The sequence below is a fragment of the Centroberyx gerrardi genome, chromosome 9 (genome assembly GCF_048128805.1).
Source record: "Centroberyx gerrardi isolate f3 chromosome 9, fCenGer3.hap1.cur.20231027, whole genome shotgun sequence".
NCBI lineage: Eukaryota > Metazoa > Chordata > Actinopteri > Beryciformes > Berycidae > Centroberyx > Centroberyx gerrardi.
Genome location: NC_136005.1, coordinates 20,490,760 through 20,518,338, shown reverse-complemented (window position 1 = coordinate 20,518,338; position 27,579 = coordinate 20,490,760). Strand labels below are relative to the sequence as shown.

At 45.6% G+C, this 27,579-nt stretch overlaps 2 protein-coding genes across 3 annotated transcripts in view; both read left to right on the top strand.

Moving 5' to 3' along the window:
* Nucleotides 1-18,924, top strand: part of zc3h3 (zinc finger CCCH-type containing 3) — a 49,542-nt gene extending 30,618 nt beyond the window's left edge. The window contains exons 5-13 of one of the 2 annotated variants that reach the window (XM_071918426.2): nucleotides 2,544-2,570; nucleotides 3,634-3,794; nucleotides 5,539-5,617; nucleotides 5,811-5,966; nucleotides 6,763-6,832; nucleotides 8,724-8,855; nucleotides 15,792-15,967; nucleotides 16,458-16,627; nucleotides 18,637-18,924. In XM_071918426.2, the coding sequence (XP_071774527.2) occupies nucleotides 2,544-2,570; nucleotides 3,634-3,794; nucleotides 5,539-5,617; nucleotides 5,811-5,966; nucleotides 6,763-6,832; nucleotides 8,724-8,855; nucleotides 15,792-15,967; nucleotides 16,458-16,627; nucleotides 18,637-18,668 (1,003 nt within the window). In that variant the 3' untranslated portion in view covers nucleotides 18,669-18,924. The remainder of the gene's footprint in view (nucleotides 1-2,543; nucleotides 2,571-3,633; nucleotides 3,795-5,538; nucleotides 5,618-5,810; nucleotides 5,967-6,762; nucleotides 6,833-8,723; nucleotides 8,856-15,791; nucleotides 15,968-16,457; nucleotides 16,628-18,636) is intronic. The other variant, XM_071918427.2, reaches the window with a different exon arrangement.
* A 5,129-nt stretch (nucleotides 18,925-24,053) lies between these two features.
* mafaa (MAF bZIP transcription factor Aa) lies at nucleotides 24,054-24,992 on the top strand. Its single transcript, XM_071918425.2, has one exon. The coding sequence runs from the start codon at nucleotides 24,054-24,056 to the stop codon at nucleotides 24,990-24,992; it is 939 nt and encodes a 312-aa protein (XP_071774526.1).
* Nucleotides 24,993-27,579: the final 2,587 nt, after the last annotated feature.

Here is a 27,579-nt window from a genome sequence, read left to right as displayed (position 1 = left end):
AAATCGGCCGCAGTATTTCAGCCCCCGCCACCAGAAAATAGATATAATCTCAACATTAACTCCATTAATAGTAGCAGGAGTTGAATTAAGAAAGCCGTAAAGCATGCACGCTCAAGGATAAATTACAGCCCAGCCCTCCCTTCATCTTTCTCTCGCACCCTCCCTCTTTTTCTCTCCCCCCCCCTTCTTTATTTTTCTATATCCCCGTCTTCCCTTCCTTTCCCCTCTTGCTGTACCTCCTTTGTGCTCTCTCTCTCCCTCTGTAATGTTTTGTACTCAACCCATCTGTTTTCTGTGTCATCTCTGCACATAGCATCGAATGTATCTCCTCCACACTACTCTGTTTGTCTGGTTAACTGTCAGTGCATCTATTATCCTAATTTCTCCTCTTCCACTCCCCTCCACTTTCTTTCCCCCACAAATTTCTGGTGTTGATGTTACAGCCCCCTATATGGAGTCCACCCCAACCCCAAATAAGTATACTATTTTTGAGCGTATACATGTACACACGTGTACACACGCACACACATACACACACACACACACACATACACACATTCGGTCCAGGCCCTCATCTCGTTTAGTGCTCCTGTATCGATCAGTACAGGATGTAAGAGACTGGGCAATAAAGTGAAGCAGTGCTCTCTCTTCTTCACTTCTCTCCTCCTTCCCCGCATTCACTCCCCCATTCATCCCTTTTCATACACCAATCTATTCATTTACTCATTACTTATCACATTAGTCATCTGACCGTCACCTACATTGTGCTCCCCTTTTGCTGCCTCTCACGCACACCCCTTATTTTTTACCTTCTGAAATGCCTTTCCCACTCTTTGTGTTATTTGCTGCCCTAAAAGAAGATTTTGTTCATTACAATCAGGTCCCTTTAAGTTGGATTTGATAGTATTGTGATGCATAATGACAGTGCTTAGGTTCGCTTTAAGTGCACTGCCTAAAGCAGAGCAGCAGTCCTCACTGTTGGAATTAGCCAGATGACTGTTTTTGCTGTGCTCTGTTTCAAGGGTAACTGTTTCCCAATATGAGCTTACTAATGCTTGGGTTGCAGACAAATAGACAAGGGCAGCATTATTCTGAGCAGTCGCGCGACCCTCCAAATTCTTCCCTGTCACCAAAACAAAAGTCGGATCATTCATCAACAGCACTAGTAGTGCTGAATTGCTCTCTCCTTCATCTGTGCATCGCATGGTCAGAGCAATGAATGCACGTGCATGCAAACACACACACACACACACTCACGCGCGCACACAAATGCACACACAGACACAGACACATGTACGTGTGCATGCAGACTACTCACAAGGGAGTTCCTGTGTACCCTTTCCCCCCTCCATCTCTTCCTTTTTCCTCCTCTGTCTTTTTTACCTTTTTCTGTGGAGTTTATCTACTCTTACTCTAACCTCTAGTCATTCTCTTTCTCTCACTCTTATTTTACAACACACCTACATCTGCACACACAGACGCACATACGCATTACCTCACTCTAAATCTCAGATCCCCAAATGCACTGCCCCCAAATAATCACTATGGCGATTGGGATGATGTGTATGTGGACGTGTGCTCCAGGCCTCGTGGAAGAGGGGAAGGCGGCGGTAAGGTGTATCTATGCAACGTGCAACAGTGAAAGGGCTCCCCCCTGAAAGAAGCCGGCTGTCCAGCAGTGGAGGATTTGTGTGGTGAACAGGCCTGGAGGCTCTCTGATAACAGATATCCCCCTGGAGGTCAAGGGCGTCATGGGGAACAGGTCAAAGCGAGAGCGGGGATAGAGGAAACCTGCTCTCCCATCTCCCCTCTAGATGATGTTATTGCTCTCTGATTTGTGCATGGTTTGATCCTCAGATGCTCTACTTCTCCCCTCTTCTTCCTGCCTCTCCTCTCTCATTAGTGGGCAGATTACCTCGATGGTGTTACATAGGTAATCTGCTCCCACAGAGACTGTTGTTCGCTAATGGTGTTGCGCCTGTGGGTGAAACTCATTCACACAGCTCTGTGTCTCACATTAGCACAATCATTTCAGTGTGTGCACGCGCGCACGCAAGCACACACGACTTAGAAGGCTTTGAACTTCATTTATGCACAAATTAGGCTCACAACCTCACACAGGCACCTACCAAACACTGACATGTACATGCTTATACCCAACCTGTGCTTATTCCTACAGGTTAAGATCCTAAGATCCTGCCTCTCCCACTGCTACACCCTCAGTCACCCCCCTGACTGTGGCCCTGTGTCAGGGTTAACTGCTGTCTGTGTTAACTGTTCATGTCATATCCCCATTAACCTCCATTGTGGCTCCCCAGGCCGCCTGGTCCCTGTTTAAGCCTCCCTGGGTGGCAGTGAGCGCTCCAACATTAGCCTCCATTACGGCTCCCCTGGCTGCAGTTGCCCTATGTAGGGCAGCCACTGATCTTGTATCTGTGAAACTGACTGTCTCTGCTGTTGAGTTATGGCACGCAGTCAGGAGGACTGTGTATGTGATAGCCACTGATGGGTGATATTTGCTCTGTTTTTTTTCTTGTTTTCAGCACTGCACAACCTCTCCACTGCCGCATGTAAGTGTGTGTGTCAGTTGTTTTGCGCGCGCGGGTGTGCGGTGTGTGTTTGGGGTAACCCTCTCTTTTCTCTATAATGGGAGGCATGAACTCTCGCTCTAAACCCATTTCCAGCCCATCTGAAATACGGCAGCAAATTACCTCCAGCGGCGCCCTGCACACCAGCCCCAATCCGCCCCAAATAGAAGTGACAGGACAGCGCAATTTATCGCCATAACCCCTGTACCCCCCCACCAACCCCCACCCCCCAGCATCCCATACACACTGTAGACACACACTTACAGCACCCACGCTCCATCCCGCACACATGCTGTAGCCAAGTGAGTGACTTCTGGATGTTGTTTTGTGAGCATATGTGTGTAGAGGCCTATGTTTGTGTGTGCCGCAGCAGTAGCGTGTTGTGATACACTGTGTGTGTGTGTGTGTGCGTGTGTGTGTGTCAGTATGTGTGTGTCCATGGTCTCTACGCTCCAGTGTTGGGGCCAACCTCCTGCTCTGGCCCCCTGCCCTGCCTATTATCTCATTGATTTCCTCCTCTCCTCTTTTCAATTCTCTCCATTTCCACACTGCCGTCCTTTCCATTAGAGGAGCAATTTAACAGAGTGCTGTGACATGGGAGGGAGAGAGAGAGGAGAGGAGGGGGGGCTGGTCTGGAAGATGGGAAACATAAAGTGAGGAGAGGAGAGGAGATATAGTGGAAGAGTTGGACAGAGGACAGGCAAAGGAGGGGTGGTGCTGAGGAAAAAATGAGCAGATTTTAAAGACTAATATCCTTCCAACTCAGAGCGTGGCAGTCACATTCAGAGGAACGACCGACAATTTTAACACAGTTTGTGAACTAAGCATAAGTGTATTCTTCCTGCTTTAACATTAATGTTATCTGTATTTAGTGAATATATAGTGATGATAAGTGAATATATATCAGTTCTAGAGTAGTTTTTCATCTATTTGGCCCTCACTTAGTATCTCTCTCTCTCTCTCTCTCTCGCTGTCTCTCTCTCACTCCCTCTCCCTCTCCCTCTCTCCTTCTCTCTCTCTCTCTCTCCCTCCCTCCCTCCCTCAGGAGTTTGCTCCAGAGCCGTCTGAGGGCTCCCCAGGACAGACACCTGCCATCCCAGCATTGGAGAGGGAGGGGCATGCGCTGGATTGGTGGTTCCTGGTACAGGGTGTCAGCCAATAAGCTCTCCCGCACTGTGGCAGCCAGCACGTCAATCAACCGAACAGGTACGCTGACCGTTATTGTATTGGTCATCAAAAACAGTACAGATTCTAGTCCCACGGCTCATCTGTGGCGATGCTTTCTGAATATGTGAAGAGGATTGCAGGACTGTGAAAATTCACAATAAAGGTGTGAAGACTTGCAATTGAAAATGAAAACAAAATTCACTATAATACAACTTTTACTTCCTTCACTTTAATTAGATGCTGATCAATAAAGAACAGACATGATTAACCTCTTTTAAATCACTTCTTAAAACTCATTTTTTTTAAACTGGTGTTTTTGTCATGTTTTATTTATATTCATTCATATATTTTATTAATTAATTTATTGATGCTCCGAATTGTTTTATCTTCTCCTGCTTATTTTTATTCTCCTTTCCTTATGGTTTTCTCTTATTCTCTTATTCCTCTATTGCTTTATTTCATTCCTTTGCTACTCTTTTATCTGTAAAGCAGCTTTGTAAACTCTGTTTTGAAAAGCACTATAAAAATAAAGGTCATTATTACTATTTGGTAAAAAGTTTGATAGCGCACAGGTATAAAGGAGTGAAGTGTCAATGAGTAAGTGTGAACTACGAGGTGATACAGCAGTGTTTATTCATGTTTGTGGCTGTAGCCCTGTCCAAAAGCACTGTAATAGACTGGGGGAGCCGGCTGGATTTGCCATCTGAAATAATAAAGTTGTCATCTGTCAGAGCACCAAGGGGGAGGGCCTGCAGAACTGGACGACGCAGATTAAAGCCTGGATCTGCCTCTACCTCTCTCCTTCATGCCTCCCCTTTCTCTCTCTCTCTCTCTCTCTCTCTCTCTCTCTCTCTCTCTCTCTCTCTCTCTCTCTCTCTCTCTCTCTCTCTCTCTCTCTCTCTCTCTCTCTCTCTCTCTCTCTCTCTCTCTCTCTCTCTCTCTCTCTTCTCTCTCTCTTTCTCTCTCTATCTCTCTCTCACTCTCTCTCTCACAACTAAACCTGTGGGTGAAATTGAAGAGCTCCGTTCTGTTGAACTCGTGACCAGCATTCTAGTACACATACACGCATTCCAGCACGCTCCAGAACCGCTTCAGGTGTCCTCCAACAGGAGTTGTGATTTCACATCTTCCCAGCAAGCTTGGATTCCTCTTCACATTTGTTCTTGGTCTGGTGCCACTAGCCTGTAATCCTGCTCTACTTAAATCACACCAGAGCGCACACTTGATGAGGAGTGTATGCCTTACAGCCAAAAATGTTCCAAAATTAGAGGCCCGAATAAGATCATCCTACCATCTTTAACCCCACCCCTCTTTCCTCCCCTCTCCTCTCCTTTCCTCTCCTCTTCTCCACTCCTCTCCTGGCCTCCAGCAGCCCCCCTCCCTCTCCTTTTCCTCCTGTGTTTGGCGAGTGCGTCGAGTACATAGTGTTTATGATGCTCTCAGACAGTGCTGGATGTCACGTTTGGCTTCGGCACAAACGTGTCAAACCATCACAGTATAAATAACTAGACAGATATCAAGTTGTTACAGCGTTCGGCTGGGCGCACACTCACTGCTTGAATTCTAGTTCACTTGCTGTGAATAGTTAAAGGTATACTATGTAAGATTTATGTAAAATAACACCCCCTGTAGGTGCAAGATGAATAACTAATCTAAATCAAAACAAAGACAAAACCTGCCTCCTACTGAAGATTGTAAGGTGGATTAAAGTGAAAATCTTACATAGACTCCCTTTTAATTGTACCTATGGTGTCTCTATGTGCTCCCCTTTCTCCACAATTAGGAAGGTGGTTCAGTCCTCAGCACGTCTCCCCTTCGACGCCTCCTTTGAGCCGGCCCTCCAACACCCGTCATGTGGCCAGGTAGGCTCTGGTTCAAAGCTCCTCATAGTGCCAGGAGTGCAGGCATTTTTAGCATGGGAGGCCCTGGGAGACAGTCGGACCCCTAATCCTGGCAGTGTTAGTGCTTTGTGAATTGAGCTATACAGGACCACAAGCTGTTCATTCGTTTGTAGATTCCTGTGTGAGTGTGTGTTTTGTGTTTTCTGCCACCAAGTCGCGCAGTCCAGCGGAGTCTTGCCATCATCAGACACGCTCGTCAGAAGAAGCAGCCGAGGCAGTACTGCATGTACTACAACCGCTTCGGCAAGTGTAACCGTGGCAGCAGCTGTCCCTACATCCATGACCCGGACAAGGTGGCTGTCTGCACCAGGTAACACGCACACACTGACACATCCCATTTTCCATGCCTGCAGACTCAGGGTAATGGGTGGCCCTGGCAGGGTGGCCCTGTGGTGAGAGAAACCATGGTGGGAGTAAAAAAGTCACAGGATCTTTCTCAGTATGCGCTCTTGCATCCTCCATGACGCATTTGATGTAATATCTAACAGCTGAAATATAATTCCAAAACAACGCAAGGACAGAGGACAGATAAAACCTTGGGAGTTTACTTGGCAACCAAGGATGCGTCGGACGGTGACTTGGCTGACGAGAATGAATGGGAAGCCCCATGATTCATTGGGAGAATGACACATCATTTCCAAACAGTGCAACAGTCTAAGTCTATGGTGCAGAGCTGGTTGGAACAGATGGGAAAGTGAACAGCTGTGCATCTTAATTGATTGTGTGTGCGATGTCAAACATATTGCCCATCCCAAACTGTTAAGAGACCTCTCTGTACTCGTTCTGGAGGACTTTGTTCTCTCCAATACTACTTGGGAAGATGGTTCTCCACAATATTAACTTGGCATTTTTGGATTTGATATACACCTACAGATTTGAGTAAGCAGGACTGCTCCAGGGATTATACAAATTACCTGATTTGTCAGAGATGTGCATATTTGATTGTGTGTCCTGGGGATGGGGTGTGGGAGGGGGACATGGTGGTTGGGTGTTCTGACACGTGACCCTCAGTAAAGACAGACAACCCTCCATCTCCAGTATACTCAAAGCCATGTACACATAAATAGCTGTTACCTTGTGATGATTCTTTCCATCGATTCCTGCAGGTTTCTGCGAGGGACTTGCAAGCGGGCGGACGGGACCTGCCCATTCTCACATAAGGTGGCCAAGGAAAAGGTAACACTAAAAACACGCACACACACACTCACTCGTATATGTCAGACAACATAGTGTTTTATGGGTTTTCTCAGAACATTGTAGGGGCCAGGGTTGGTATAGGTATATGATGACACACTGTTGGGTACAGTCATCGTGGATCGTGTTCATGTTCCTGGCACTGGTCCTGTTTCCGTGACACCGAAAGCAGCGCAGAAGACATGACCTGATTTGGGGGATTGGGGTTCAGGCTGGAGTGGTAAGGGAGCAGATGAGGATGTCGGGGGGGGTGAGTGAGACACTTAAGGTGGATTGATGAGGTGTTGTGGTTGGAACGTACCTTATCCTGGTTTTCACATACTGCAAAGAGGAACACTATGTTCACCTCACACCTGTGGTTACACACCTTATTAGGCCCGAGAGAGCAACAGCAAATCCTCTCAACCCCAGCAAACCAATGCCTCAACATATATTGGCGTGATTGCTTCCACACATTGCAAACCCGTGGTTATTTTACCTATTTGTAGTCTTTCGGTATTCCAGGGAAGGAGTCGTGCATCCACCTTAAATAAATTTGAAGTTCCGAGATAATTTTCTTGTTTTGAAGATTTGTTGTTTTGTCTTTGTCATATTGCCCTATTAGCTGTGTTTGTACAGCCCAAGGCTCCAGCTGATGTGTGTGTGTGTGTGTGTCTGCAAGAGAGGAAATAGTCTTGCCCGTATAGGGGAAAGTGCAGACACTCAACAGGGAAAGCTGTTTTTTTTTCTTTTTTTTTCCTTGAGACAAACAACCCCAGAACAGGTGCCTAGCCTCTCCCTCCAGCGCTCACACACACACACACACACACACAATGCCCTGCACCTGTGTCGGTTGTCATGCTGCGGCCCCTAAGTGCTGAGAGCCCAGCTGTCTGTTTGTAATGCCACCTCTCCAAGAGCCCCACCTGCCCTCCCCAGCTCCCCCCTCCCTCCCTGCCTCACTCCCTGGCTCTCCCCCACAGGATACTACTTAAAAGTCTGCTCCCCTTTCACGTGGACCCATTAAACAGAACTGGATGGGGGTCTTGGGGAGAAATGGGGGGGAGGGGGGCAGGGGGGTGCGGGGTTATGCACCCAGCTATCTGAACCTGATCCGGGGCACTAGTGTGGATAGGCGAACCCAAATCCTGCACCCCCCCACCCCACCCCCCCACAAATAACTCGAAACCAGAGACCCGCACCCTACACCCCCAGCATTGCCCCCTGGGACCCCCCCCGCCCCCCGCCACTGGCCCAAGTCCTGGCGACCATGCACACATCCAGCACATAAACACATCATGATAGCTGGACAAGCTGCAGCCTGGATAAATATTTCTGTAGCAGTTAATTAGGTAGAACTGATCCCATCCCAACTAGATGGACTCCCTCTCACATTTCCCTCCTCCACCCCCTCCTCCCACGGCCCTCTCTCTCCACCTCTCCCTCTGAGCTGAACCCCTCAGAGGTATATTTAGACCGGCCTCCACTAAGCTCACCCACACGCCAAACAGTAGATCTCTCCACACACACACACACACAAACACACGCTCGCACACATGCTGTCAGACACACATTCACTCTCACTCTAGTGCTGTCAACTGCAATTAAGGTCATTTAGCTGCTCAGTGTGTGACAGATTGTTTGGCAGACGGGACACATCTGAATTATTGTACACGTTGGCTCATGTGTGCCCATTGGCGGTGTGGTTTGTAAAACCGCTTGTCTGTTTACAAACTCATATAATCTCACCCTTTCGTCACTCCTGCTCTCTCTCTGCCCTTGTTTTATCTCCTTCCATTTCTGTCCGTCTCTCTTTCCTTCTTTATCGCTCCCTGTCCGTCTCCGTCTGCCTCTCTGTCTCTCTCTCTCTCTCTCTCTCTCTCTCCTTCTCTAGATGCCAGTGTGCTCCTACTTCCTGAAGGGAATCTGTAACAACAGTAGCTGTCCCTACAGTCATGTCTATGTGTCCCGCAAGGCTGACGTGTGTCAGGACTTCATCAAGGGCTACTGCCCTCAGGGAGAGAAGGTATAACGCACACTCACACGCACGCACACACACACAAGCACCCGCACCAACACACCATACGCACGCAATCTGAGGCATTGCTCCAGAGCTGTGTATCAGAGCCTCTTTATGACTGTATTGATGAAGCCCCTTTTATCCAACCCCTTCAGGTTTTGAGGGTTAGTGGAATGATTGAAATGTTCAAAACTTTGACATAAGCCCACAGTAAAGCCAAAGCTAATTTGCAGTTCAAATGCTTTTGATGGTCCACATTGACTGGGAAATTCCAGTTGCACCCAATTAATTGAATGCATATATTGTGCATAATACTATACCCAATATTGGCTATGCCCAAGATAAGTTTGGCTTCACTATATTTTTTGCCATCCCATTGATGCAATTACTTGATTGTAATGTTCTCTCATTAAAATGAGTGTTGAGTGAGAGTGGTGTTCATCATTGAACATGAAATTATGTTGTACAGTATTAAGATTTAGCTCCATTGGAGTTTAAATGAGGCTCAGGTAAACAAGTGGTTTGGTAACCAACTACACACACACACACACACACACACACACACACATACGCATACACACACAGGCAGGAACAGCTGCAGGGGGTTGTGCTCCATAGTGGCATTACTCTAGTGACTGAGTGACACATTGAGGACCTGATGGGTAACAGAGAGCAGCTACACATGACCCTAGACATGCAAGGCCCCCACACACTGTCCCCACATCCACCTCAAACAGACCCACTTTCTCACTCCGCCCCTCCCCTCCTCTCCCTTGCACCTCCTGTGCCCCCCCACCTCTCTTTCCCTCCCTTTGTCTCCCCCTCTCTATCCCTCTCCTCCTCTCAGTGGTTGTTTTTGAGTGAGTGTGAAACAGATGCTTTTTCACACTGTCAGACCTCATTTAAATAGTGCATGGGGAAATGAGGATATAGAAAACAAAAGGGATATTAATATTTATTCTATTAGCTGAAGTGCTTAGGTCTGTGATTTTCCCCCGTGTGTGTGTGTGTTTGTGTGTGTGTGTTTGGGTGTGTGTTTGTGTGTGTGTGCATGTATGTGTGTGTTTATGGAGCGCTGCGCTGTGAGGGTCTGGCGGCTCCATGATGGATAGCAGGCAGTAATTATAGATGGGAAAAGTGCTGAGGATGGCACTATAGGCCAGGCAGGCAGACACTCCAGCAGCTCAGGGGTTAAGTCCGCTCCTCGTCTCCATCCTCCTCCTCCTCCTCCTCCTCCTCCTCCTCCTCCTTCTCCTCCTCCTCCTCTCAGACTTGCTACCATCCTGGCTTTGTCTCACAGTCGCTCTCCACCTCACAGGCTCTCTCTGTGCCGTTCTAATCGCCCCTCTCCTTTCTGCGCTCCATAGCATTCATTCTTATCTGTTTTTTTTTTTTTGCTTATTTTATCTCTTCTTTTGCGCTTATCTCTCATTACCTTAAATCTGGCTCCTCTCTTTGTCCCTTCAACTCTTAGTCTAAGATCTAAATTGTCTAAAAAAAAAAAAAAAAAACATTTGTACCTTTTGCCCTTGTTTTTTATTTCTTTACCTTGCAGTTCTCCATGCATGCACAATGTAGGGACACTAAACTGTCTGTCACTGTGAACCTTGCACTCCTTAAAGAATAATTCTGGTTATTTTCAACCTGGGTCTTATTTTCCTAGTTTTTGCCATCATGACTATTGATTGTCTTAAAAAAATTGTGACTTCCTTACTTCACTGTAGAGCTTTTTGTTCCTCCAGTCCGTTGGGAGCGCTGCTCTCCAATACACACCCACAGGGCAAACACAATCTCCAACAGTTGAACCCAAAAAGCGATTAAAACACGTCCTTTCAACACAGTAACACACACATTGTAACTCCACATGTCTGCAGGGCCGGTTTTAGCCTGCTATATTAGGGTGGGCTGGTAGAAATAATAGGTGGGCAACTTGGGTGGTAGGTAGCCCAGAGGTTAGAGAAGCAGACTAGTAGTCCGAAGGTTGCAGGTTTGAATCCCTGGCCAGATGGCACAAAAATCTGGCAAAATGACAGCTGGCAACCAGAGGGTTGTCAGAGTCAAGATAAGATGCAAGCTCCTGCCATCGTGCCCTCAGGCCTCTCCAGCTTATGGCTGTGTGTATGGGGTGTTTGGATGGGTTAAATGCAGGAGATTAATTTCCCCATGGGGATTAATAAAGTAGTATTCTATTTTATTCTATTCTAATTTATAAAGAACAATTTGAAGCAGGGAAATTGGGAGGTAGTGAAGCAGCATTTCTAAGTTTGCTGCTAACCTATGATTTGAGTCAGTGGAGGGCAGATTGATTTACCCTAAAATAAAATCATCTTCATCCAGATTTTAACATAATCAACTCCATAACATTTATTTTCATTGGATAAGTTTAGTTCTCAAATAAAATTAAAACCTAATCAAGTGAGACTTCTCACCATAGCCAATATTTACAAAACTAGAAGGTAGTCTTATTCAAACTCAAACTGAAAACAACTAAATCAACTAACTCAAGCCTATACTCAAACTTCAGTGTAACTATATCAGTAGATTAACACTTGCATTGTTTTTGTTTGTCTTGCATTGTTAAAGTCACATTGAAATTGTTAACTTGATCACTTATATATATATTATTTTATTTCATTTATTTATTTCATTACCTATTTTATTCTATTAACTAATATTGTTATTCACATTATTTTTTGTTAATTTCATTCCTTAACATTGTCTTTCATAATCGTAATTGTGCTTTCGCAACACATGTCAAATGTCATGCCAATAAAGCCTATTGAATTGAAGAGAGAGAGAGCGAGAGAGAGAGAGAGCAGCAGTGGTCGAGCGAGCTAAAGAGTGAATGAAGAGAGGGAACAGTGGTAGCGAGAAAGCCGGTGAATCAGAGATATAAAACGTTATTTTCTGATTGTTTCACAGTGGTTACGTTCTAAAGCACAAATAAACACGCCCACACCCCCGCACACCTCCGCACAACCCTGCGGGAAGTGCCGTAACACCTGATTTGGTGTGAATAGGCCACACTCTGTGCAGCGGACGGGTCGGCTTCAGAGCTCTGTGTGTTTGTGCCTGAACACGACGTGAAGGGGGGGTGGGCAGTGGGCGACTTTGGAGGCGGGCTGTAGGCTGCCCACCCAATCAGAAGTTAGAAACGGTACTGGTATTTTCTGTGCTATTTTTCCATTGGCTGAACCAAAAAAAGATGTTTTCTTAACTTTTGATTGGGTGGGCAAGACGCACGTTTGGGTGGGCTGAGCCCACCCCTGCCCATAGCTACCACCGGCCTTGCATGTCTGCCGGATGTCTGCTGCGTTCAGGTCATATTGTAAGAAGCAGAAGAACGGGCTTTCAACTATATAGAGATAGATATATCAATATATATATCTATCTATATATATATCTATCTATATATATATATATACGTATATGCATACATATGCTGAACTTTCTACTTACGTGTATATATATATATATATATATATACACGTATATGCATACATATGCTGAACTTTCTACTTCCCAAGTAGCTCACGCTAGTTAAAAAAACATATCTAATACCACAGTATATGCAAGTTTCAGGCAATGGATAATCGGAAATTGGATGTAGGAAGGTCTCATTGCAGTGTGCCTATTATTGTGTTGAAAGGACGTGTTTTAATCGCTTTTTGGGTTCAACTGTTGGAGCTTGCTTTGGCCCGACACAAAGCTCTACAGTGAAGTAAGTGATGAAATTTTGAACACAATCAACTCAAAATAACTGGAATTATCCTTTAATATTGCCTTCTTGTAATGTTAATATTCTAGCAATCTGAGTTTATTTTATTGCTCTATTCTACTCAGTGCAAGTTGCTCTAGATAAGAGTGTCAGCTAAATGCCCAAAATGTAAATGCCTATGGATGTCCCTCTTTTTTATACTGTCTTTTTATACCCCCTTCTCTCTCTCGCTTGCTCTTTCTCGCTCTCTCTCTCTTTTGCTTCCTCTCCGTCTCATGGTAAATGTGCTGACTCCTCCTGGTTTTGGCCCAGCAGAGAGCTCTCTAATAGGCCCCAGAGACATCCCAGCATTCCTTAAATCAAGTGGAAAATTGTTAACTTGGTGTGGGATAAAGATGTTCTGTCCACTTTTGCTTTTTCCTCCCATTTCCCAATGCTCTTTCTCTCTCTCTCTCTCTGTCTTGAGACTTTTTATGAAAATGAGGATGTATGGGACTGCGGGGAGCTGGGCTGTAGTGGACTTTGCTTTTACAGTCAATTTCTCCTTCACTTTGACTTTCTCACATTGGTAAAGTGCTTCAGCAGTGTTAACTGCTTGTTGTCCCGTTGCACTTGTCTCAAGATGAGCGCTCTGTGCAACCTGTGGGTGATGGCCCTTGTTTAGAAGTTAGATTGCTAATTCACCACATTCATGTGGACTCTTAGATGAGCATTGTTAATACTTCATGCTACACAGTGGTGAACATTATTGATTTGCACATGATCTGTGTGTGGTGTGCGTACACTACCAGTCAAACGTTTGAACACACCACATTTGTTCTTTATTTTTACTACTTTCCACATTTTAGAATAATAGTAAAGACATCTAAACTATGAAATAACACAAATGGAATTATGCAGTGACCAAAAAAGTGTTAAACAAATCAAAACTATCTTATATTTTAGATTCTTTAAAGTAGCCGCCCTTTGCCTTGATGGAAAGACAAAGGCTTTGGAAAGAAATTCATACATAGGCATCAACTTCACTATTTATATTTGTCTAAGAAACAAATTTCAAGCATTTAAGCATAAACCTATAGATCAAAGATAAAGAAAAACATAGTGCATTCAATCAGGTGTGTCCAAACGTTTCACTGGAAGTGTATACATGTATGTTTGTGTGTTTGCAGGTGTGTGTGCGCCATAATTGGTAGCTGCTGTGCACACTAGAATTGCCACTGAACCAAAACTCTATATATTGTATATTTTCAATGACCAATGACAATGTCTGCTGGTGGGACCAGTGAGAGACGGGGTGGTTAGGTGGGAGCTGATGGGGGTGGGGTCAGTATTGATGTCATACACCAAATATAAAATAATGTACATCATCAACACCAGTGGCGGCCCTGTGCCACTGTTTTGTTATGACTTAAAATGGCAGTCCTATAAGGTGATCCAGAGAAACATTTGACAGCGAGCTGATCCCAGGGAGCGCTGGCCTCCAGTGAGCAGGAACATGGGTGTGAGAGCAGTGAGAGGGGCTCTAATGGCAGAGACAGACACGGACAAGGTGTGTAGGGGAAATGTGCCTCATCTGGGCTCACTCACCCTGCCAGAGTCAAGGCTGTTTGGCTGCAGCGCAAGTTGACCAAGAGTCCACGCTGTTCCTGGAAACTCTATCTCAAGATCCCCCTCTCCCCGCCCTCCACACACACACACACACGCACGCACACGTCCCCCAATCCACACTCTATTTCTGGACCAATCTGCTTCCCGGTCCCGCGCTCCTCACCCCTCCACACACATGCACACACTCTCCCTCTCTCTCTCTCGCGCACACACTCCTCACACCCCGCACCCCAGAGTGAATATAATTAGCTTTTCTGACAGGTGGGAGGGATCGGATCTCGTGGAGAATGAAGCTACCAATTTACGCCCATATTACACTGTCATACACACTCTCACTTGCAAACACGCATCTGAATCCTCACTCTCTCATGCACAATGCTGCCAGAATGACTCTCACAATGACCCACTTGCTCAACTGACACATTGGAGGTTAAAGGAAAACATGCAGATTTAAAGTAGTAACATACAAGGAGTGGACAAAATAACAGAAACTAACAATATATGAATATCAAGTACCTAATAAGGAGTAGGGCCACCCTTTGCCTTCTGAACAACTTCAGTCCTTCACTGAACTTCAGTCCTTAACTTCAGTGACATATCTCTGCGCTCCAGAAATTTCCATAAAGGTTCAATGATGTCTGGATATTGGGGAGGCTGTGAAAGTTGTTTGACTTCATCCTGGTGTTCATGAAACCTCATGAATTTGTTCAGCTGTGTGTATGGGGGCATTATCGTCTTGGAATATGGGAACATCATGAGAGAACAGTGTTTAATCCATGGGGTGCACCTGGTCCTGTAATGTGGCCTCAACCTTTATGCAACCATGCAGAACAATTGACAGACCTAATATAACAAGATGGTTGTCCCATACCATTACAGATCCACCACCATATTAAACAGCTGGCAATAGGCATTGTGGATTGACCGCATCCTTCTGCTTTCTCCAAACAAACCCAGCTGGATGTAGGAAAGAGTGAAAGACGAATCATCAGACACATTTTTCCATTGCTCATGGGTCCAGGTTTTGTGCTCCTTGCGTACATTTTTGTTGAAACTGTCACAGAGGCATTGATTCTATTCTGTGGTCATTTTTGAAAGCTTAGTTTTATGGTGTTTAGCGGCTATCGTGTTAAACATATCTATCCCTGAGCTTCATGTTGAAATGAGTTTCAAGACTGTTCCCTCTGGGGCGTCCTGGTGGCTCAGTGATCTGAGGCGCGTATCATGAAACTGTGACGTCCTGGGTTCGAATCCAGCCTAGCCTTTGTCGCATGTCATACCTCCTCTCTCCCAGTCTTTCCTGTGTCTCTCCACTTTGAACTATCCAATAAAAAAAAAGGCAAAAATGTAAGAAGAAAAAAAAGACTGCTCCCCCTGTCACATTAAATAGTTTTGCAGTTTCTTGACCAGTGAATGCACCTGCAATTGGGGCACTGACTATTTGGCTTTTTTGAAACTCTTAGTTGATTTTTGTTGCTTACATGGTGTTTGTCAGACCTTTTAAAGCTGAAACATACTTTGTGTCCTCAGATCCTCAATCCTGTTCTCAGATTTGCATACTTTCTTCATGCATGCTATGAACCTCTGGGTGTGTTTTTATTGTCTCTAACCACCAGTGTAAGAAGAAACACACGCTGGTGTGTCCAGAGTTCTCCAGGACCGGCTCCTGCCCCCAGGGTGCCCGCTGTAAGCTGCAGCACCGCCAAAGAGCCAAACGAAGCGCCCCCACCACCTCCACCTCCACCTCCCCCTCCCCAGCCAAGAGAGGCCGCACCAAGGACTCCACCAAGAGGTCAGAGCAGAAGATCATGTAATGCAGCAGCATACAAGCTGTACAGAGATATTTTTTATGATAACCCTTGTTGGATTTTTTTTGTTTGAATGTCACTGTTAAATAAATGGCGATACAAATCACAAGCACAGCATTTTATAGCTCCTGTGAGCTGCTCTCTGTCTGCATATTTCACATGTTCCGCTGCTTATGATGTGTAACCTCCCAGTCTACTGGAAGTGTTTTCTTCTATTTTGCAGGAAATTGAGCCCCAAAAACTCTTGAATTCTTAAACAGAATGAAACCACGAATCTGATAGTTCAGGCTACTTTTTGTCATAGCAACAATCACTTAAAAAAAACTGAATTTACAAAAACTAATTTACAGTTATATATTAATGAGACACAGTTGGATGTGGCATGTGATGAATGCCACATATCTAGTTCCATTTCACTGATAAAACGTCATTTGTGTTTAGTCATGGCTGCTCCTGTTCATGTCCTTCTCCCAGGCCCCGCCTGTCTGTCATCATGCCACCAGAGCAGGCTCAGGGCTCTCAGGCAGATCCGGGGACACCTACCTCGGGTCCTCTGAAGCTGCCGTCCTTCATCTCCCTCTCCAGCTCCCCGGAGGAGGCAGAGGCTCCGGACACGCTGCCAGCCGAGACCTCGCAGGTTAAAGGTAACAACTCCCATGAACGGTCTAGCCTAGATAATACATGGCCCAACAAACCAGAGGGCAGCCACCAGCATACACAAAACAACTGACATGAAAAGACCTAAAAAGACCAATGGCCAACAGACAAAGAAAGCAGGGTGAGAACCAATCTGAGACCATCCTGCTGAAGGTGAGATATCTAAATTAGCTTTTGAGGTATATTTCCCCACTTCAGAGGACTAATTATGCTTTAGTTGGTGTAGAATTGCTGACTATCCAACACATATTGACAAGACAGGTTTAGGGGAGGGGACCATGCTTTTTGAAGGTGGTGAATGCCATGGGATAATTCCTCAGTTCAAGAGAGGGGGATTGAGGGTTTCTATATAGGTGTCTGAGCTGGGGGCAGATAATGATGATTGGAGCCGGGCTGTAGAGCATTTGTGATAATGCTTAGAGGAGGTGCAATAATGCTTAGGGGACAGAGGTAATAATATTTAGGTTTTGGGCTAGAGGGAGGCACAGCTGAGCTTTCTGTTGACAGACTTGACAGATAGAGGATTAGGCGAGTGGCTGCCTTCCTCCTCCCCCTCCCATCGGGCCCGACTGCCCACCTGCCCCTGCCTGCTGGACACACACACACATGCACACACACACACACACTTATGCTGCCTGGCACTGCGACACAACATTTAATCCCTTACACTGCAACACCCACCTTCAACCTACCTTACCATATACTGTGTCACCTAACAACGTTCTGATTTGAACCCTTTTCCTTCATTTTTCTTTTTCATGTCATGTTACATTCCCGTTTCAACTAATATTGCCTCGTTTTAAACAAGACATTATATAGTGATTAACAGTCAAAAAGAAATCAATTTGTAATTTAGTGTTGATAACTGCTCAGTTGCTGTAACTGTACACAGCTGATACATTGCACCATCTACAGAAACACAGCTCACTATAAGTTTGCTTCTCACTCTTTATTTTCATTCTCATTCTTTTGTAATCCCTCCTTCGTTAGGTTTTATATTTAGTCTCGCCTGCTTGGAAACAAGCAGGACCTTTGACCTGACCCCACCTCCCCTGCTTCCCCAACACACACACACAGACACACAGCCCAAATTCCTAATGCGTCTGAGGCAGTAGATGTGTTTGTTTGTATCTTTGAAGTTCTGTGTGTGCTTTTGTATGTTTTTTGTCTATGCATTTGTGTGTGTGTATATGTTTTTAGTGTTTGTGTGTGTGTGTGTGTGTGTGTGTGTGTGTGTGTATGTTTTTAGTGTCTGTGTTTGTGTGTGTGTGTGTGCGTGTGCGCGCGCATATTGTATGTACAGTTTATGTGAGTATGTATGGAAGGCTGTGTGTATACATGCGTAGCTAACTTCCAGAAACCCACTCGTCACTTTGGTGCCCAGCAGCAACCGCCATCCCCTGGGCAACACATCCACAAACATACACATGTATACCCCTACACACACACACACACACACACACACACACACACACACACCGAACCAGTGGTCATTCCCTAATCCCTTCACCCACTTTGTCCAGTTGCTTTGTGCACTTAAGTATTACTAATGATAGCTTGGTTCCCCCTAACACACTCCACACCCCAGTGCCTCATTAAGGGTGGAACACAGCCAAACAAGCTCCTCTTCACTTTGCATAAATTAGCTCAGACGCAATGTATCACTGCCAGAGTGCGACCTCACACACACACACACACACACACTCACACACACACTTCCATCCATCCCTGTTGTCCCATTCACTTCCTCATTTACTCATCAGCTGAGGTGCCATCACTCAGCATTTCAACAGGACAGGGATCCAGATTCAAATGTTTCAACATAGATCAGAGTCAGTTACACATGAGCGAACGCCCTCACACACACACACACACACACGCACCTTGTCATGTTAAAACAGCCCTGCTAGCTGCCTCGCCATTTCTGTCGTTTTATTTCTGCCACCACGCTTCTCTTTCGTTTTAATCTATTGCTTTTCCTGTGTGTCCTCTACAGAGAAAAAACTGCAGATCAAGCCTCGGCTTTAGAACTACAAAGTCCAACACCTGGAGGCTAAAAAGCTGGAGGTACCAGAGGCACCTGGACACTTCTGGAGCACCAGAGAGATCGATCTCTCATTTCTGAGTGCTGAGTTCATCCTGACAGACATCTCTGTCCCTTCCCTCTGAATTATTTAACTCAGGGCCCGAAGGTATCTCTTCTATGTCTATAAAGCTGTTTTACATATCTGCTTGGACGTTTACAATGCAGCTTTTATCAGTACATGTTTTGTAAATTTTAATAAGGCAAATAAAACATTAACTGTTACCGTGCACGTGTTATTTCGCGGACTCTTTTTGGCCCTTCAGACGAGTAAAGGGGACGGGTTCAGTGGTGCTAGAGTGTTTATAGGCTATGAGTGTGTTCCTGTTTTGGTGCGGTGTATCGTCGTATGCGTGCGTGTTGGAGTCCCTAGAGACGGACTCCTTCCTCTTTCGTCTGTAAGGTGGTGACAGGACCAGCAGTGCCCCTTGGTTTTAGTCTTGGAGTCGAGACACATGAGCGCACAGTGACATCAGCCTCACCAAGCCGTATGTGTGTATGTGTGTGTGTGTGTGTGTGTGTGTGTGTGTAGGTGTTTGCTTCCCTTGTGCTCTGAGGCAGAGGTGTTTAAACTATCACCTCCGCCCCTCTCCCCTCTTCCCCTGTCTTCCCTTTGTCTTGATTTCCCTCCCTTGATTTCTCACCGTCTCCATCTGTGTGTAATGTAATTAGTGTGTGTGGCAATGGAGAGTGGCACAGAGAGGATGTTGGGTTGTGTAATCCATCCATTACTTTGCAGAGCATAGACCCCGCGATAATACAACTATTAATACACTGTGTGTGTGTGTTTGTGTGTGTGGGGTGCGAGTGTGGCCCCCGATATTTAGACCATTAATACGCTATTTAACCGAGGCGTCGTCACGGTGACAAACGAGCAGCGCGACACCCTGGGGAGCGTGTTCACTCAGCGGTGCTCACAGCAACACGACACATTAATACACAGCTAGGAGCTCACATGTACACACACACACACACACACACACATACACTGACAGACCTGCCACCGTGTTAACAAGATAAGGACCCCCAGCAGATGAAAGAGACAACACTGTGTTTCTGTGTGTGGGTGCCTGTATGTGTGTGCGTGTGTGTGTGTGTGTGTTTCCACACCTATAAATGGTTGTTTGTGTGTATCCGAGGGCAGCAGATCTCAAACAGAGGAGAGAGATCAATCGGTTGATGATCATCCATGCACAACTTAACATTGGTACACAGAAGTGATTGGCACATACTGCCCACTGAAACCATGTTGAGTATAGTGTGGCAGGATTCAGTGGATGGGGAGAGGTGTGTGTGTGTGTGGGCGTGGGTTGGCGTGCATGTGTGTAACTATTCAACTTGCTTCTCTCCGAGATCTATTGACAGCAGCGAGAGAGATGGAGAGCTAGACATGTTTCTCAGAAAAGGTAGGAGACAGGGAGCTATCACTCTTCTCTTCTCACCACACTTTTTTTTCCCTCCTCCTCACCCACGTTCCTTCTCTCCTGCGCTGAAGACGTAAGTGCCTTAGACAGATGTCTGCTGCCTCTTGTCTAAAACCCTCAACGCGAGCTGCTGAGCTCGGCAAACTCTAATTAAGATCAATATTTCAATTTTTAGTAAAAGCGCACGAGACGGAGAGAAGACGGAGGGAGAGAAATCATCTGTCCATGGAGACTCGGAGAGACAAAAAGAAAGGTCAACTGTGATTCTTCACTGTGCGTGTGTGTGTGTGTGTGTGTGACTTGATAAGAACTGGTTTGTGTGTGTCCGTGTGTGTGTGTGTGTGTGTCTGTCTGTGGGCACATGCATGTATCCAATATTCTCTTCCTAAATGAACACAAACTAATTATATGCACATGGCCTCCTCCATCAATAAAGATCACATTTTTTCTGTGAAGAGTAATTCATTAGTTTTCCTAAGTCCCAACCCCTTATAGTCCAGATTCAGCGTTGGCATGTTTGATGCTGCTTTTTGAACAAAGAACTTTCTCATACAGATGGACAAACATGATTTGGATGTAAGCAAGGCCTACTACATGTGGTGAAATTCCTGATTTCCAAGGTAAGCCTAGCTGTTAACTTCACTGTGTGTGCACATGCGTGCGTGTCATATCCCTGTACAATTAAAGCTGATTCCTCCAGAGCGGCATTAGTGACTTAACGGCAGTTACAAAACCTCCAGGTCTCAGATAACCTTCAGCCACCTCCTAGAGCCACAGTGGGGCTTTGGTTTGGATGGGGCTACCTTGGCTCAAAGCTCGCCTTGTGCCCGGCTCAAAGCCCGCTGTCGATCTCCGCCTTGCTGATGTCCATTTTGCTTAAATCGGTAGAACTGCACCAGCAGCGAACTCCCAATATGCAAAAGCACAATGAAAACCCTGACTTCAAAAATTTATGTCTCAAGCCCTCGGCCACAGACACTCCCCTTTCCCTGACAATGAATGGACCACAGCAGATCTTCTTAAATGTGGCATTTCAATGCATACTGCTTAGCTTGGCGTTTGCGGGCCTGCTCCTGCTTATTTGATAAAAACCCCCTCCTAATGACTTAGCGCACCTAAACTTAAAATACCTTGATATGATTTCCGTCCCCTCATCTCATACTCTTCTTTTCATCCTCGCCAGCAGATTTGAGCCAGGGAGGGCGCGTATTTCATGGACAGCTCGGACTGGAAGTTAAGCTCAGCGCTGTGCAAGGTTTTGCTGTTCACATCTGACCAAGTTAAACTTACTGCCACCTGTTTTTCATGGAGATAGGCACTATTTCACCGACATATCTCACAGATATCATTTGTTCGTTTGATGGGACACTAGGGGCCCCAAGTGCAGTCGCTGCTTAAAAGGCTAAATGGGTCAGGTGCAGCTGAGTCCTGGTATCCATCCCGCGTTAAGTCCTGGTCCCAAGATGCTTATCACTGGTATCGACATCCTGCTCAACCTTCCGCTTTGATTTGCTTTACCCGGCATGCCTCACCAGAAAAAGACGTGTGTGTCCAGAATGGAGGCGCACGTAGCGCGCGGGGCTTAATTATACGTCGATCCGCGGAGATGAGTCGGGATGCAATTTGTGGTTAATTGCGAATGAAAACCCCGTAGACCACCGCAAGGAATAGCCAATCATAATTAACCCGCACGCACCCATCGTGCGGCCTTATAGCCCCACGGAAATGCGGATTGATTTTTTGGCAGAGGGGCGCGTGGCCTTAAATCAATCACTGATTGATAGAGTCGTGGTTTGGGAGGCCAATAGGTGTCAGAGCCACCCTGAAATTCAAAAGCAAACCCATTTGCCGAGTAAGATAAGTCATTTTTGATATAGCCAAATAGGTTATTGTGTAAAGGAACAAAAAAAATCTTCTTGATTTTCCTGCCATATAGCTTTTCTCCCATAGGCTATAAGTTGTATAAGATGTTTACAGCATGTACCTTCTTTGTCATAGTAGTAGGTCTATATTTAATTGTCTGCACGACTCCAAAACGAACCACGATACCTGTTTTTGAGGGGTCACAGGTGAAAATTTGATTTAAGTGATAGGTCTCATAACTTGGGCAACATCTAATACAATCTATAGCTTGTATTTTAGCTTACATTTTATTGTGAATGGCTAAATTATGAAGTTCCCCTTAAGGAAACCTAAAATACATTTTTAGAATATACTATACAAATATCACAGCAAAACTGTAAGTCACTTTATGAATATTATAATGATACCGTGGAAGATGAAAAAAAAAAAAAAAAAGTATGATAAGGTCACTAAAAACTCACCATTGAGTAGGCTACCACAGACGCACTTTTAGTCCCTATACAAATATAGTGTTAGGAAATTTTAAAAAAAGGCATACAGTACAATAACGTGTAGTGACTACAAACTCACTGTAACGATTTTCCGTTGAAGGTAAATCAAAAAATAGTGCAACTGAGGACAGCCCCATTACATAACGTAGACCTGCATAACGTGGTTTTGAAACCGTGAGGAAAAGTTTACCCAATTCCGAGTAAACATTTTTCTCTGAGAAACTAACGGGGCGATCATCTTACGTCCGTGCAATTGCATCTGCTCCGTCACTAGAGGGGGGGATATGCTGCACCTGTTCTCCCGGCGCGCCTTCGGCTCTGCTCGGCTCCGCTCGGCTCTGCTCGGCCCCGACAGCTGCCGACTGGCCCGGGGAGAGGCTGCTATAGGAGAATGCAAATCCGCCGCTGTCATCTCCTCCCATTGGCCCGTCACACCTCTAGGTGGGAGGGTCGGGGGCCACGCTGTCTTTATAAGTGCAGATTGCCATACCCAGCGCCTCAGTGACACTGCGTGGTTGCACCGCAGAGCTTTCAGAAAACTGCAACCTTTCTGGCCCATTAGCGAGAAATCCAACTGGAATTTATCACCTCTTGCATAATTATATACACACAACACGTAAAGTCAACAACGCGCCCCGGGTGAGGGGGGAGAGGACCTTGGGGACCGAAGCCGTAAGTAAACTGCTGCTTGAATGAAAATAATATCTGGACTGACCACTCCAACACGGGACCATACTATCCAGTCCCTCCAGCTAAAGGAAGTATCCATTTAACTTCCAAGTCATCTTATTTATATGAACTTTGACAACTTTTTTTTTCGTGCCATTCCATTTTGGATTCCGTGTTTAAAAAGTGGGACTTTTGGCACATCTTTACGCACGCCTGCCCAGCGTCCTGTGACTGTGATACACTGTCTTGATCTCACTGTGTGGGAAAGTTTTAATCCGCTGCTGTGCGTGCAACGCTGCAGTGACTTCAGCCTGCACACTGGGACTTCATGATCAAGTTGTAAACAGTGGAAGCGAAGAAGGATAGCTACTTGGAAAATATTTATAACGGCACGGCTGGCGGAGGAGACGAAGCGAGCGAATCTTTCATCCTACTTGATCAAGCAACCCAAGGACAGTAAATCACAGGGAGGCGAGGCGAGGGGACCGCAGAGGTGAAGCGAGGACAAGACAGGTCGGTGTCTCCAAATTCACCAGGCTCGAGTTTCAGCCGGCCCCGGGGGCTCCTGGTATTAAAGCGTGCATTTGACCTGGGATAAGTTGTCAACAAGAGGAGCAAACGGAGGCAAACTGGCAGGTGTACAAGTTCATTTACATGCATACGTATATTCACGCCACTATATATAGAAGTTGTTTTTGGGACTAGCAGCCCTAATAAGTTTCTCCACCCACTCGACCGGCCTTGCAGCAGCCCCACGCACCGGGCGTGTGCGTGTGTCTATATATACACCAAACAGCCTTTTATTCCTCTTCGCAATCTGTATCCGAGAGGGCTGCCCGCTGTCGGTTTGGCTGTGAGGGCGGGAGTCGTCGCATGGACTGACATGGCCACCGACCTCGCCATGAGCGCAGAGCTGCCCAACAGCCCCCTGGCCATCGAGTACGTCAACGACTTCGACCTGATGAAGTTTGAGGTGAAGAAGGAGCCGCCCGAGGCCGACCGGTACTGCCACCGCCTCCCGCCGGGCTCCCTCTCCTCCACCCCGATCAGCACACCCTGCTCCTCCGTGCCTTCCTCGCCGAGCTTCTGCGCCCCCAGCCCGGGCGCCCAGCCGAACCAGAGCCTCGCCAACGGGGTCAGCGGCGGCAGCAGCAACAGCAACGGCAACAACAATCAGAGCGCCACGGGCAAGCCCCAGCTGGAGGACCTGTACTGGATCCCCAGCTACCAGCACCACATCAACCCCGAGGCGCTCAACCTGACCCCGGAGGACGCCGTGGAGGCCCTCATCGGTAACGCACACCACCATCACCACCATCACCAGGCCTACGAGGGCTTCCGCGGGCAGCAGTACGTGGGGGAGGACCTGTCCACGGCCTCGGCGGCCCACCACCACCAGGCCCATCACCACCACCACCACCACCACGGCCACCACGCCCGCCTGGAGGACCGCTTCTCGGACGAGCAGCTGGTCAGCATGACGGTGCGGGAACTGAACCGGCAGCTGCGGGGCTTCAGCAAGGAGGAGGTGATCCGCTTGAAGCAGAAGAGACGCACCTTGAAGAACCGGGGCTACGCGCAGTCCTGCCGCTACAAGCGCGTGCAGCAGAGGCACATGCTGGAGACCGAGAAGTGCACCCTGCAGAGCCAGGTGGAGCAGCTGAAGCAGGACGTGGCTCGCCTCGCCAAGGAGAGGGATCTTTACAAGGAGAAGTACGAGAAGCTGGCCAGCCGGACCTACAATGCCGGTGGACCCGCGAACTCAAGAGATCCGTCCACTGGCAACCACGGGAAACAGGCCAACACTGAGTTCTTCATGTGAGAGACTGATGATTTGTAGCATAGACTCTTAATTATATCCCCAACCCACCCCGAACTTCCTTTTAACTATTATTTATATTTTTCTCGTTTGTATTTTGTTTACAGTTATTCCCTCGACAAAAGACTATCGTTGTACATTAAAACACACATTAATAACAATGCTTCATGTGTAAACAAATAAGCATTAGATGCGCACATAAGTAATCCTTGTGCGCATGATAAGTCTTAAAGATGTTTTGGCTGAACTTCTGCAAGCCTACACACAAAGACCTCTGATCTGGACACATGGGATCACTTAGTCAAATCAAAAGACTTTTCTCTGATGCAACACAACAAGGAAACCTGATCTGCAACTGAAGTCTTACTGAACCAATCTGACAATTAACATGACTGTCTTAATTCAGAGAGATGTTTTTGTCTTACACCTGGGGGATGAATGATGATGTTTTTTATTTTGTTTTATTTTATCAGATTGGACTGAAATAGAAGCAGAAAAAGCAATACTCCCCCTCTCTTCGCTCCAGAAAGCGCCCTTAATGGACTGTTTTGACAGAGAGACGGTCTGTGATGCAGAGAAAGAGACCTTTGAATATTGCAAGTCTAGTTCCCCCATCCCTATTTGCAACCCTGCATGCAGGACATGTATGGTAACCCCGACCCTCCAGTCATCTCCTAACATCCTTACACATGTATGGAAAGCATGGCCCATGGTTCTCTCCTCCTTTAACGCTTCTCCTTTCCCTCCCTTCCCTCCTCTGCCATCAGTAAGGCCTGGGTATGCAAAAACCACAATTTTTCTCCCATATCCCCGAGAGGTGCAAGGACTGCAGACAAAACGCAAAACAATCTGCTATTACAAAAATGGATGCGTCTTTACTGCTATTTTCAATCAATTTTTTCTATTGTTTTAAAGAAAAGAAAAACGACAAAAAGAGATTAACTGAGCCAGATTTTAGACTTTATTTATTTCCACCTGTACATATGTGTAGAGAACAGTTACTGTGTTATTTTACCTTCTCTCTTTTTAAAAATGCTTTTGTTGCTTGATGATTCAAAATGTCTTAATACAATGTTTGTATGTTACAGCATGCAAATCGTCTATGGTATCCTCCTCCTACTGAACATGTGTAATGTCAAAGGCAAGCCTATACTGCACTAAGAAGAGATCAAATTGGGAAAAACATTTTGTTTTATACTGATAGGACCTTTGATCTGTTACTCTCAAAAATGTGGATGTAAATTTGATGGGATGAATCCCAGATTTAATAGATAAACAAGGACTGCATTCGCTGCTAAAACTCTATGCACCAACCTGATGATTAAAAAACTTGGTTAATGGATTTTCTTTCTTTTTTTTTCTTTTTCTTTTTTTACTTTTTAATATCTGTAGCCAACAATTTATAGGGTCTGTGGATTATTCTGCAGTCCCATGTCTTAAGGTCTTCTATCTAATAGGAGGATGCTTGATTGTTGAAAAGAGGAAACTTTGCCTGATGGTAGAGCTTACTGTCTTGGAGGAACTCAACGCATTATTCTGTCGACAAGAAATCCCTGGTTCGTGTGTTTTCTGCTGCCTAGATATATGTGCAATATTGTGCAGAAGTATCCGATGCTCAGCCTACCTGTTGGATGGCGACCTGTGCAGGAATAGAGACTGAAACTAAAACACAACATTGATCAAAATGCCACCGAAAAACAATCCGATGATGCAAATAAATTCGTGAATTCGTTCTCAATTACATTAGGCTACATTGTGAAACTTTTTATGTATTGCTGCTCCGATCAATTCAGATATCACCCACCTCTTTTACCTTGTGATCAGTGGGGCGATTTTTACCTGAGCAAAATACAACACAAAAGAACAAAAAATGATCCCATCTCAAACGTAACTCTTGCGAGTCATCTGCCAATTAATGTAATAATTTAGGTGATCAGCATTTTCCACGGGTAACTGTCTTTGTTTTCATTTGACTTTTTGGTTAGATTTAATCCCAAATTTAGGTATTTCCTCCTGAGGTATAGCCTAAATATCGATTTGATCTAAGCAAGATGGCGAAAAAAAAAAACTTCTGCACAGTGCTGTTTATGTATATCTGTACATATAATTTCTATATTTATTCAAGGAACATGTCCTAACGTGTCAACAAGTGAAAACATACAAGTGGAATGTTGTTGAGAATCTTGTTTTCATAATGTTTAATAAAAAGTTCTGTCCCAAATCTATCAGACTGCTCCCATCATTCGTTTATAAAGAAAGGTGGAATTTGGCCAAGTGTATTTACCACAGGCTACATGCCTCTAAATTATTAAGTCTTGGCGTTTGCGTAAGCCTGTCATAAATCTGGTACTTTTTTTTTCGTAGGCCTATAGGACTCTATTCAGCTTAATTTCGTCGCATCCTTATGGATTTGATATAAAAAGAGTAGCCTAAACAGCAAACTGTTGACCTGATAATGGTCATAAAATTTAGCCATTAAATGTTTACCTATAAAATAACTGAATAATAAAAATTATGTTCATCCTGAAATTATATTTAAAAAATCGAAATGAAGATTGATGAATTTGCCTACACCCGACAACAATATTTA